The following is a 13233-nucleotide window of genomic DNA, read 5'->3' as shown; positions in this document are numbered from 1 at the left end:
ATTAATAAGAGCTGCTTCACCTTGAAATCTATAAATACCCAATGCTACCAAATCAAAAGAGGAGAAGATAGAAAGAATGAGGAGGCGAGGCGAAGCCGAGGGAAGGGAATCCTTGAAAAGAAATCAATTTTTGAAGAGGTTGAGAGACTGTCGGATATTATTACATCACAAGTATTTGTTCATACAGATGTTTACAAACTATAAGACCCTACGAGAGTTTAGGGCATCAACCCTAACAATAAGGATTCTCAGAAATCCACTTCAGGCTCAGTGTTCAGTCTTAACGGAGGAGCTGTAGTATGGCGAAGTACTAAGTAGGGGCGCATCACTAACTCCACGATGGAGGCTGAGTATGTAGCAGTTTGTGAAGCTGCTAAGGAGACCATTTGGCTCAGGAAGTTTCTGACTGATCTGGAAGTTGTTTCAGACTTTTCTTGGCCCATCACCCTCTATTGTGATAATAGTGGTGCTGTGGCAAACTCTAGGGAGCTTAGGAGTCATAAGCGCGGCAAACATATAGAGCGGAAGTATCATCTCATCCGTAAGATTGTGCATCGAGAGGATGTGATAGTCACAAAGATCGCTTCGAAGCACAACGTTGCTGACCCGTTTACGAAGGCTATCACGACTATAGTTTTTTTGGGGTCACCTTCAGAGAATGGGTCTATCAGACCGAGGCTGGACTAGGGCAAGTGGGATACTTTTGTACTTGGCCTTAGTCCTTTAGTTTATTGTTTTGTGCTTGTTTTTATCTTGTACACCCACTTAATTTAGGACAAGTGAGAGATTGTTGGGTTGATGCCCTAAATCTCGTAGGGTTCTGTAGTTTGTAAGCACTTGTATGAACAAACGTTTGTGATGTAATAATATGAGATATTTCCTTCACTGTTATCTATGAAATATGAGATATTTTAATTGAATTTACCACAAACCAATAAACTAAGATCCTTGGTTATCGTTGTGACTTAAGCATGTATGTGGAGACATATAAATGGGTCATGCCTTAAGTGATAACCCAAATGGTCTGTAGTATATGGATAAAGGAGGGAAACCTTATCCTGGTGACACTACGGATACGACCTGTTTTGTAGATGTTACAAGTGTTGTAAAGTGCTATAGATGGTCTGATCCTAATCATTCATGTGGAGACGTGCGAGCGGGTGTATCCTATACAAAGGAGTTTGTATAAGACCGGACCACAAAATGTTAGTCTCGTTATATAATGCCATTCATGATAGAGACTTTCATTTCACTAGGATGACCATAGGTAACATGACCTTAATCCTAAGTGAGTTAGGAATTCCTGCCTATGAGGGTCGTCCTTTGATTTGCATGGGTATGAGTGGCCAAATTTTCGACTCAAACCTACCACTTTGGGGATTCGTCTGATTAGGGAGTTGGGAACTCAGCTACACAAGATGAAATTCACTCCTTCCCTAAAGTAGGGGTAAGTAGGTAGATTGCTCCCTTAAGGGCTGATTTTGGGGCTTGAATGATGTGGCGCCACACACTTTCTCATGGCTTGAGAGGTGTTCACTCATAGTAGGACTATGATGTATTGCTCATTAGAGGAATCAGTGGTACTTAAGAAGTTAGATGTAACTACAAGAGAAAAATGGTAAATTAGCCCAGCTGCACTTACGAATGATCTGTAAAGAGTTATCGTACTGTTGACTGGTTATATCCAATAGACACATAAATATTTGTAGTGAGAAGAGTGCAGTTGTCGGTCTTTAGTGGAGTGCTCGATAGTTATCGGATGGTGGATTCCGTGATTAAAGAGTTTAGTCAGTTATTCACGTACTGTTGGAGCTTTAAGCTACAGGTCCATAAGGTTCCCTTGGTAGCTCAATGGATTCAAGTTAAGAATCAGTTTTTGGATTAGTTTGGAGTGTTCAAATTAACAAGAGGGAGTTTGATTATATATGATATAATTAAACAGGTTCAATTATATGTGATATAATTGATATGATGTATGAGATATATTAATTGGAGGAGTTGATATAAATATGATTTATATTAAATAAAGGATAAAGGAACTATGGTTTAAATATTACATATGATGTGATATTAAAACTATTGGTTATAAATATAATATTATAAGTTATTTATTATATTTATTTATAATTAAAACAAGTATGAGATAATTGCAGTTGGTTATTTTCTCCATCAACCGTGAAAGTGGTGTTTTCAGTTTTAAATAACTTAAGGATAAAATGAAAATAGTTTTCATTTTGAAAGAGATTGCTTCATTAAGTGTTTCACTAATCATTTAGCTCATGAGAGACTACACGATAGCCTTCTAAGCGAGAGCCTAAACGATCGTGTAAAACGCCTTTTACTAAACGATCGTGTAAAGTTATTTACTAAACGATGGCATGCTAAGCGAGATTTACTAAACGATCCCGTAAATGATCCAAAGTTTTTTTTTATTAAACGATCGTGTACCTTCGATTTACTAAACGATCAAGCTTCTCAGTCTATGTTATAGACAATACCTTCTTCCACTTGCTTGATCGTGTAGATCGATCATTGCCTTCTTCAATCATTCTATCAAATTCATAATAGAGCCTAAACCTCTTGGATTCTCACTCCGAGAATACCAAGGTTGCCGAGTGGTAGTGTCGAAGGGTGCTTGTTTGAGGAGAAGACTGTTTGTGATTACTAGGCGATCTGAACGAGAGGTTGTTATCTAAGTCTTCACGAGAGCGAGAGATTTGTAGAAGAAGTGTTCTTCGGTATGTCTCTCATTCCTTTTGTATGTAATTAAGAAAGCATGCTATAATTTTGTTTAAGATGCATAACTATTCTGTATGTTTGTAAATGCGTTTAATTATTTCATAATAAGCTTGGAAAGATCTTGCTTCCGCTCATTGGTTCTCTTGGATAAGAGTTCCTTCATAAACTTCCTCTCTACTGGATGTCACATTTTATATCCTTTGACACCCTCTGTAAAGCCTACAAACATGCACTAAACTGATATGCTTTCAACTTTCCCTTATTTTGGTGAACAAACCCTACACATCCAAAGACCTTGAGGTTATCTAGATTAGGAGGATGATTAGTCTATTTCTCCTCAGGGGTAAGCAACTCTAGAGATGTGTAAGGGCACCTATTCATGGTATACACTATGTAGGTTGCAGCTTCTGCCCAATAATTTTCACTTAAGATAGCATCAGAAAGCAAACATCTAACCCTTTCCATTATTGTCTAACTTCTCTATTTCAAATCTTGCAACAGTCATCAATGATCTAATCGAGTATCGAGACCACCTTTCTTGAGTATCTTGGTGCTCCAAGAATGCTGACCTTGATGATCTTTAAATGCTCTGATACCACAAATTGTTAGGTTATTCAATTTTCTTTAGGCCCAATTGCTCAAGATCAACACAGAGAAGATGAAGAAATGTCAAAGAAAGACTGTCAAATCCCCGATGCTAGATACTCGATGCTCGATATGTCTCTACTCGATGCTTGATGCAAATTTCCTTCTATCCTTGACGAGTTTCTATTCAATCCTCGATGGAACTCGATTAATGTTGAACGATATTCGATCTTACTAGATGAGTCTTGATCTTTACTCGGTGCGACTCGAAGGTGTAAACGACTGACTCGAAGCTACTCGATTGACAAAATTGATGCATGATTCAACTCGATAATCTAGAATTCGATATAATTTTGAAGCAAGATTGTTTTGCGTGCAATTTGCAGAAAAATTACTGTTGATCGAACAAAGAAGATAAAGACAAGAAGAAGAAACACACAGGTTTACGTGGTTCAGCCAAGATACCTATGTCCACGAGAAGATTCAAGTTCTTTTCACTAAAAAAATTATGTACAACTTGTTTGTTTACAGAAAGATAGAAAATGATGGACTTAACTCTGTTTTGTTTTCTGATCAATGGTATTTATAAGACGATAAAGCTGGTATTCGTAATGTGAATGTTTTGTTTTCAAATAATAAATTTTAATTATATGGATATTGTTTTTTTAAATAAAAAAAAATGAATAGAGACTAAAGGTATTATTTTCAAATTTAATTAACTTTAGGATGCTAATGGAACTGATTTAGAGAAGTGAAGAGGAGAAGCAATGTCGTTCAAGTGTTGCTTTAAGGATTTTACAGAGAAAACTATTGGAACCGGCTACCCTTTGTGTGCAACAAACAATCACGAACGATAGTTGTCAGGAAAAATTGGAACCTACAAAACCAGAACTTGTTACAGGCTGAGTCACAGATCTCGCTCTCTTTAAGATGTTTCGCTACTCTGCCCAAATGTGCGAGTCGTTCTATAGAAGTGCAACGTCGTCCCTAGGATAAAATAGCCTAGAATTTACAAAACTGTCTCAATCGGAGCTGCATTGGACTCGACCGAAAAATGACACACTTTGGTATTGAGATGCTTGGAATACAGGAATGGAAAATGGAAAGGAAGAAGAAGTCGAGAGAGAAAATATGTGAAGAATGGAAAATGAGAGTGAAGATTGATGAAAGGGCTCGTGCCTTTAGAATGTGCAGTAAGACGCGAACAAAAGTTTGAGACCATATAATAATAATAATTTTTTAATAAAAAATAATCACACACATATCCGCCATGCTCACCCGACCAGACGGACGATGGCGCACATGTGAGATGTCTACCTTACCCATATGTATCTATCTTCTCATCCCTTCTAAAATATGGGCCCAAACCCATAACCTTGGGGCCCAAGCTCATACCCAAGGTGGGAGTATAAGAAGGAGGCTCATCTTTAAAAAATAAGTAATGTGAGATTTTTTTTTTTTTTTGGGAATGTCTTATAACTCGCAGTTCGTGTTAAACATTCTATTTATCAATAAAATATTATTGAGTAATTTATTCAATAAAGTTGTTGATTTTTCATTCTATTATGAAAATCCAATAAACATATCCATGGCCATAGTGTGAATACTTTAACTTTATGTGGTGACATAAACAGGATCAAGTTAATAGTATATAGCTTAAATGGTCTAATAAGTATAGGAATGAAATTGGGTATCTCATCCTGGTAACACTATTGGATGCGGCCCATTTTGTAGGTAATACAAATGATGTAATTTACAGATCATTCATGTCTCTGGTTCCCCCATTTTTCGTTTTTTTGCTGTTAACTCTCGGTGTGCTCCTAGCTCTCCTAGTAATCCTTTTTTTACTCTAAATTGGAATATCAATCTCATCGATCTCATAAGTATCATACCAAATCCCATCAATCGCATGTGAGTTGGGGCATCCTATGCAATGAGTTTACATATAGACTGGGCCACGAAATAGTTACTTTTCTTTATCACGACTGTCTACTGTTAAAACTGACTATTTCATTTTAAGTAACCTAGGATTACTCGATCTTAATCTTGAGCTAGCTATGAATTTCTGTTTGTTCGGGATTATCCTTTGATCTGCATGGATGAGAGTAGTCCAACAACACTACTCAATAAGCCCCCATTTTGGGGATAAGACTGGATGAATAGTTGGGGACATAGCTCTGTAAGATAGAATTCACTACTACTCGATTTAGGGTTAGGAGATAGGTTGTTCTCTTAAGTACTGATTCTAAGTCTTGAACAATCGGGGCCTCGCCTTCTCATGATAGAGAAATGACTTGATTCATAAATATTATGAATCAAATTGTTCATTAGAGGGTCAGTGGAAACTTAATGAATGAGATGTATTCACAGGGGTAAAACGGTGATCTTGACCCAGCTGTGATTACGAATGACTTGTAAAGGATTGACTTACTGATCATTGTTATATCAAATCGACATAATATATCTACAGTGACAGGAGTTCAACTATGGACTTTAGTGGATTGACCCATTAGTTAACGAATGGGGGTTAATTTGGTGTAATGATTTTAGCCAATTAATCTCGGATCGTATGAGCCCATGATCTATAGGTCTGTGAGGTCCCCTACTAGCTTGTAAATGGATTAGTTTTAGAGTAGCATGATAAGTTAATTTGAAACGTTCAAATTAGAATTAAATGTAATAGAAGAATTTATATTTAAATATGATTTAAATATATGAAGATGGATTTGTGTAAAATTAATTTAATATTTGATATTAAATTAATTAAAATTAATTGAATTATTTAAATAATTATTTTTTAATTTTATTAGAAAATTAATTTATGAAATTAATTTTACAAAATTAATAATATTTTCAATTTTTAAAATCAAATTGATTTTTGAAATCATTTGGTAAAAATTGAAAAAGTGGAAAAACAACACAAAATGAAAATATAGTTTTTTCCATTAAACCTTCAACTAACTCATACCAAACCCACTTATTTTGGCTTCAAAAACTCCAAACATGAGTTGCATCTCATGCAACCATTTTCTTTGCATGAAAGATTTGCAATAAATAAAGAAGATTGGAGTGGAATTGAGGCATGCATCTAAAGATTTTTTGCTGAAAAATTCGAGATGAAGAAGTTGTTATTCAAGTGAGTTGTAGCAGTGAGTTCTTATCCAAGTTTCCTTTCATTCAAGCTGATTTTGAGTCACACAACTCATTCTAAAGCTCCAAGAGAATAGTGGGGAAGAATTTGAGGTGGTTCACAGCCAGTTCTGGAGAAGATTACAATTAAGAATCAAGATTTCAAGGAGTTCTACAAAGGTATGACTTCAAACCCTCTTGTGATTGATGAGCATGCTTTAGTTACTGCCAAAATCAATGAATTAGAGTGCTTATTGATCCTTGTTGCTTTTGCTGCATGTTGATTTACTCTAACATTTTTTTCTTTATAAACTTTAATATTCACCAATAATTCCCCACTTGAAAATTTAAAAACAGAAGAAAAGCATTTTTAATCGAGCAATATTGGTCTATGCAACACTGTGCATAAGCAAATATGTCTTATGACTTGAACCTTTACGTAGTGTAGATGATTCAGAATATACTGGAGTAACTCTTGGTTTTGAATTCTATCTCTATCAAAACCTCACACACAATATCATTAGGGTGTAGTTCGAAAGCCCGTGCTTTAAGGCATAATACATATATCTCAGTTTAGTGAACACTCTAGAGTGTATGCTAAGAACCCCAGAGGAAGCGACCCCCACTTCCACATTCACATAAGCCAGAATAAATTAAATCATGAATAAAAGTAATAAAATATCTTTTACTGTTCCTAGTCAAGATTCCATCAAATTCACATAAGTCAGAATGAATTAAATCTAGAGGCTCAGATTCCCTAAATAAATATTTATGCAGAGTTGCAGTTATTTTAGCCCGACAACAATACTCGCATTTATTAAATTCATTCATGGATAACTTAAGTATCATTTCCAGCCTAATCATATTACTAACTAAATTTCAAATTCTAGTATGCCAAACATTTAATAAACACAACATATAAATAGAAGATTTCATTTTATTTATGTCTAGGTTTAATTTGAACTTTTCCTCAGTTGCATAACCCTTCCCTACGAATACATTATTCTTAGTAAAGGTATATAAATTTTCCTCTATTGTTTGGGTAAGCTCGACCTTGTTTAGAAGATAGCCCGAGACCAAGTTCTTTCTTATCTCCGGAGTGTACATGACATCTTTCATGGTGAGAGTCTTCCCGGATGTAAACTTCAGCTCTACCCCATTGGTTCCAGCAACTTTCATTGAGTAGTGATCCCCTAATAGAATGTTCTTATCCTTAGTTTCAATATAAGTTTTAAAGAGACTAAGGTCGTGATAGACATGGCGGATAGCACCAGTGTCTATCCACCACCCTTTAGAACCACCGATCACATTTAGTTCTATGATCATGGAAACTAATGGTTCTTCCTGTCAAGTTCGCCTGACCAGCAGGACGACGCTTGTTGCTATAGTTCCTAGCTATTTGTCCAAATTTATTACAGTTAAAGAAAAGGAAATGTATCGTTTCTCTCGAGGGGGGTTTATGCTTTTTCTGATTGTTCTGGTTGCTAGAACCACGGTTCTAACCTTTTCTTTTAGCTCCCTTGTACCTTTGGTCAGGCTTTATCACAATAGAGGCAAATTTTCTAGGAACAATATTCAATCCTTCCTCTGGTCCTGCTTCTAGGCTTCTTCCTCAATCCTCAGTCGGGGTATAAGACTCTCTAAGGAAATTTCTTTGGTCTTGTGTCTCAATGTATTTTTGAAATCTTTCCACAAAAGAGGCAACTTATCAATAATAATGACAACTTGGAACTGCTCGTTTAAAGGCATACCTTCACTTATTATTTCATGGGAAATCTTCCGCAACTCATGGGATTGGGCCTCCATCGATTTGTTATCCGTCATCTGGAACTTAAGGTAACGATTGACGACATACTTTTTCAATCCAACCTCCTCGGATCGTACTTCTTCTACAGGGCATCTATAGTAATCATATAGATCATTAGTCAAACCATTTAATATGAAATTTTTACATAAAAAATCTTTTTCTTCCTAATCAGTAGTTTTTTTTTTATTTGTTCTTTAGTCAAATCTTTTTTCGGGATAGTTGGCTTCTTCATGGTACAAATGTCGACAACCTTCTTGACTGTAAGGAAAAACAACATCTTCTGCTTCCACCGTTTAAAGTCCGCTCCTTCGAACTGAAACGAACGGTTGAGGTTGGAGGTCATAATATTGTTCTGATTTGAAAGTATCTTATGACAGAATCAGTCACGTGGATAAAATGAAAATAAAATAAACAAAGGGAAGAAAAAATGCAAGAACAGTACTAATAGTTGTTCCTAGTATATTTTTTTTCTCTCTATTTTTCAAGGTCTCTAAGAGAGAAGAAGAAGGTTGAAGGAAGAAATCTCGAACACCTAGCCACTCCTTGTTTGAGGTGCGAATCCTTGGGACAAAGTCCCTACCTGATGCAACCTCTAACTAAGTTAAGATATTTTGTATTATGAGATCAATTTTTTTTTTTCGAATGGTGGTTAAAAATGGGTTTGTTAGTTGAGGAGGCTAGTGACTCTTTTAGGGATTTCTAAAAAAAAATGAAGGCTGAGAAGAGGGAATGTGTAGGCTAGTGGCTATTGGAAGAGAAAACAAAATGGGATTTGGACTCTCTTCTCCCTCTAGTTGCACTCGTTTGTTAAGGAAAATGAGACTCGGTTTTTTTTTTTTTTTTTTTTTTTTTTTTTTTTTTTTTTTTTTTTTTTTTTTTTTTTTTTTTTTTGGTGAAAAGATGGTAATAAAACTCAAAACATTACTCCATTTACCTATTTTATTTTAAATGATTTTTATTTCAAATTGAGATTTTGTCAAATATAGTCTAAACTCAAAAAAGAAGAATAACTTTTAGACAACCAAATCCAAGTTCAAAATTTTCATTTTTTGTTTTTATTTTACCTAACTAAATTATTACTTTAATAAAACTAATAAAGTCACCCAAATTTACAAATGAAATTAAGTTTAATTAGCAAATCAAAATGCAAATATATATATATATATATATATATATAAGGAAAATTCACATGTTAATTCAAATTCATTAAGAATAGGCCGGATAAAATTAGGTGGTTACAGTGATAGCAAGGACATTGCATCTGACTTGTTCTCAAAGAAAAGAGAAATATGATGAAGAATATTTTTATACGGCAAATGATACAAAAAGAAAATTTGGATCTTTCGATTTGCATGACCAGAAAGCGAAGAAGACTAAACCACCACTTGAGGAACCACCAATGTTGGAACTTTTGTCAAGAAATTGGCCAAAGCTTTTGTCTCGACCCGCCATATCTTCATCCTTTCAAGCTTCTCGTTGAGGATTTTTGAGTGGAAGCTCAGTCTTCTTCTTTCAAAAGTGAGAGAGCACCATCAACTTCCATTGCAACAACTTTAAAGCAGCCACCATCAAAGGCAAAGGGAACCAGACATTGCAACCAACGGCTTGGCATCTTCTTTTCTGAACCTTACTCTATTTTCTTGTTATTTTCAATTTGTGTTAAGATTTTGAGATTGAGAAACTTGTTATTTCTTAATATAAATATGATTTCCATTATCTCTCATTTATCCGTATTTTTTCTTCTCACCATAATGAGCAACAAAATTTCTAATGAATTGAAAAGATTATGACCGACATTTTAACAAGTTTTGCATAAGTTAAAAGTTCATTTTGTTTAATGTGTGCTTAATCCATTGCTTGAATCCATCTAACAACTCAATTTAAGTAGAAATAATCAATTGCTTGAGAGAATAAGTGATTGTGGACAAAGTTAACCTTTTGTCCAAAATTAACTCGAACATGCATCTAATCACATTAACTTAAATATGAACTTGACTAGAAAATTACACCATGACGGAGAAGGAATTGTTAGCAATGGTGTTTGCGGTGGAAAAATGTCGTGCATAATTATTGGGATCCAAATGTTGTCATTCACACAGACCATTCAGCCATCAAATATCTTATAACTAAAAAGGATGCAAAACCTCGATCATCCAATGAATTTGGTTATTACAAGATTTTGACATTGAGGTGGTTGACCATAAAGGGACTGGAAATAATGTTGTTTATTATTATCTAGACTTGAAATTTTTCACATAATTGAAGATACCATTAAAATACAAGACATTGAAGAAACTAAAGTTATTATATCACACACACACAAGAAAAAAAAAAAGATTATATTTGTTGAAATTTCTTCTTAACAAAACACGGTCAGTTTGCATTTGCAATATTAATTGATAGGTAACTAATTAAAGAAAAGATAAGGTTCACTTGAATGCCCAACTTTATAGTTCCAATTTCAATTTTTTAGTGTAATATTTTTAAAAAGAAAGCTATATGTACCTATGAAAAACCGTGGTTCCACTAACATTTATGAAGATAAATTTATGGTGTGAACAAAGAAAAAATTGCAGTCTATATGATACTTAGACCACATTTATGGATAAGTAAATGTAATCAAGAAATTCAGGGAGGTGGGTCCCATTTACCACTACAACAAATATTACTTACCATAGCATCCCACTATAGCATTAATTGGTTCACACTATAAGTAGGGAATAAGAGTCCTAAAATAGCATGATTTCATCTTTTTTCCAAAAAAATTTCAATTCCCTCTCTCTTTCAAAATTGATTTCAGATCTCCCTCTCAAAATTTTATATCTTTCCATATGTTTCTCTCAGAATTGATTTCAGATCTCCCTCCCAAAATTTCATTTCCCACATGTTTCACAATCTCTCTGTCTGTGTAAGATGTTTCCCTATCTTAGAGTTTCAAATCCTCCATGTTGCCCTATTTCTTCTAACTTTCTTCATCTTCACCCCCCACCGTAGCTTCGTTCTTCCCACATAATGAAATAATCAGAAAATGGCTCCCTCTCTCTAGTTATCTCTCTCTTGCATCTCTCACACAGTCTCTCGATATAGTTGCCATCCACCGGCCAACGACCACCACACAATCGAACAACCACCGTAGCGTTACCCACCATCGTCGTCTTCGAGCATCTGTCTAATTGCTGTCACATCGTGCCTAAGATCATTATAGGTGAGTTCATGGTCTTTGCTTCTTTCATTTCTTATTTTGTCTCTCTCTTGATTTATTCTCTTTTTCGAACTTTTCTCCCTAAATTTATCTCTTTCCTTTGCGCATAGGTCGCTGACCACTGTTTCTTCTTCACTTCTTGGTCTTTCATTTCTTAGTTCGTCTCTATCTTGTTCTCCAAACACATTGAAGACCACATGGAGTTTATACCCAGTGGTGAAGTAGAGGAGTTAAAATCCCTCAATAACAAGTTGTCGATCTGATCCACCAAGTTTTCCCCTCTTCTTCAAGCCAAATCCATGATTATCACATCACTTCCAACTTTAAGTTTGCAACTAACTCCTTTGAAACCCTTGTCACCCTCCATCTTCATTTGGGTCATCATTTATGATTGATTCCAAAAATTCTCGGCAGGCTATTTTAGACTCAAATCTTGGAAGGTAGAGAACCTAGTTTTGCTTCTTATCTATGGTATTCTTCGTTGTTAGGAGAATAATTTCCAGAGAAAGCTGAATAGTGAAGCCCTTGCCATCGATTCCAATGCCTTGTCCAACTTGTTGGTCATGTGACTCATTTCATTGCATTTCTTTCCTTGAACAGGTTGGTTGAAGCCCTAATGTTTTCAACTTAACGTTATTTTTGTTGGGTTTTATGTCCTAAAATTCGTGGTTTGTAAACAATAAACTTATTCTAAAAATTAATAAGTTGTTATTGAATATATGAATTGCTTATTTTGTTTTAGAAATAAATCCAATAAGCTAAAAAATCCATGACTATTACATGAGTACTTGAATTTTGTGGAGACATAAAAGTATATCAGGTTAGAATAAATAGTTAAAATGGTCTATAGTATATGAATAATGTTAGGTGTCTTATTCTGGTAACACTATTGGATGCGACACACTCTATAGTTGTTACAATGAGTTGTAAAGAAGTTGTAAAGTGCTACCGACGAAATGATTCTAATTCGTACATGTGATGACACAAGGATTGGGGGCATCCTGTGCAATGAGTTTGCACAAGATCGGACCAAGAAATTAATCACTCTTACTATTTCAAAACGATGACCTAGGTAACTTGACCTTAATCCTGAACTAACTATGAACTCATATTTATTCAGGATTATCCTTAGATTTCATAGGTGAGGGTTGGCTCAACAATGTCGGCTCAATAAGCCTCCCATTTCAAGGTAAGATCAGGTAGATAGCTAGAGACATAGGGTGCAAGATGGAATCTACTCCTACCTGCTTTCAAGGATAGTAGAGAGGTTGTTCCCTTAAGTACTGACTCTGAGTCTTGAACAAGGGGTCTCATCCTCTTATGGCCCAAGAGGGACTCGGTTTAATGATCGGATCATAAACCAATTGCTCATTAGAGGATCAGTGGGACTTAAGAAACAAGAGGTAATCTCGGGGATAAAACAGCCTTTTGACCCAATCATTATTACGAACAACCTGTGAAGGGTTAACTTACTGACACAATATATTTACAGTGGGGGAAGTGCAACTATGACCTTTACTGAAGTGACCCAATAGTTAATGAATGGAGGTTAATTCGATGTAAAGAGTTTAGCCAATTAATCTCGGATTGTTAGAGCCCATGATTTGTAGGTCCATTAGGTGATTAGCCTTAGAATAACGTGATAAGTTGATTTGAAACGTTCAAAATAAAATTAAGCGGAATTAGAGAATCATTTAATATTTAAATATGATTTAAATATTAAATTCATAAATAGGGATTCATGGTAATAGATTTGGGGATGAATTAATTT

General features: G+C 35.1%; 1 protein-coding gene and 1 long non-coding RNA gene across 5 annotated transcripts in view; both read left to right on the top strand.

Moving 5' to 3' along the window:
* Positions 1–9898, top strand: part of LOC120077698 (O-acyltransferase WSD1-like) — a 17222-nt gene extending 7324 nt beyond the window's left edge. For 2 of the 3 annotated variants that reach the window (XR_005481820.1, XM_039031659.1), the window contains exon 7: positions 1–158. Coding sequence is in view for 2 of the 3 variants with exons in the window: in XM_039031659.1 (XP_038887587.1) it covers positions 1–5 (5 nt within the window). In the remaining variant the exon portion in view is untranslated. Of the gene's footprint in view, positions 159–9620 lie in introns of those variants that run through there. The other variant, XM_039031658.1, reaches the window with a different exon arrangement.
* Positions 9899–11008: 1110 nt separating this feature from the next.
* The window catches only part of LOC120077693, a 3787-nt gene continuing 1562 nt past the window's right edge, over positions 11009–13233 (top strand). The window contains exons 1-2 of one of the 2 annotated variants that reach the window (XR_005481818.1): positions 11009–11465; positions 11573–12062. This is a non-coding gene — a long non-coding RNA (uncharacterized LOC120077693). Of the gene's footprint in view, positions 12063–13233 lie in introns of both variants that reach the window. The other variant, XR_005481819.1, reaches the window with a different exon arrangement.

Source organism: Benincasa hispida, chromosome 5 (genome assembly GCF_009727055.1).
Source record: "Benincasa hispida cultivar B227 chromosome 5, ASM972705v1, whole genome shotgun sequence".
NCBI lineage: Eukaryota > Viridiplantae > Streptophyta > Magnoliopsida > Cucurbitales > Cucurbitaceae > Benincasa > Benincasa hispida.
This window is presented reverse-complemented; position numbering and strand designations above follow the sequence as displayed.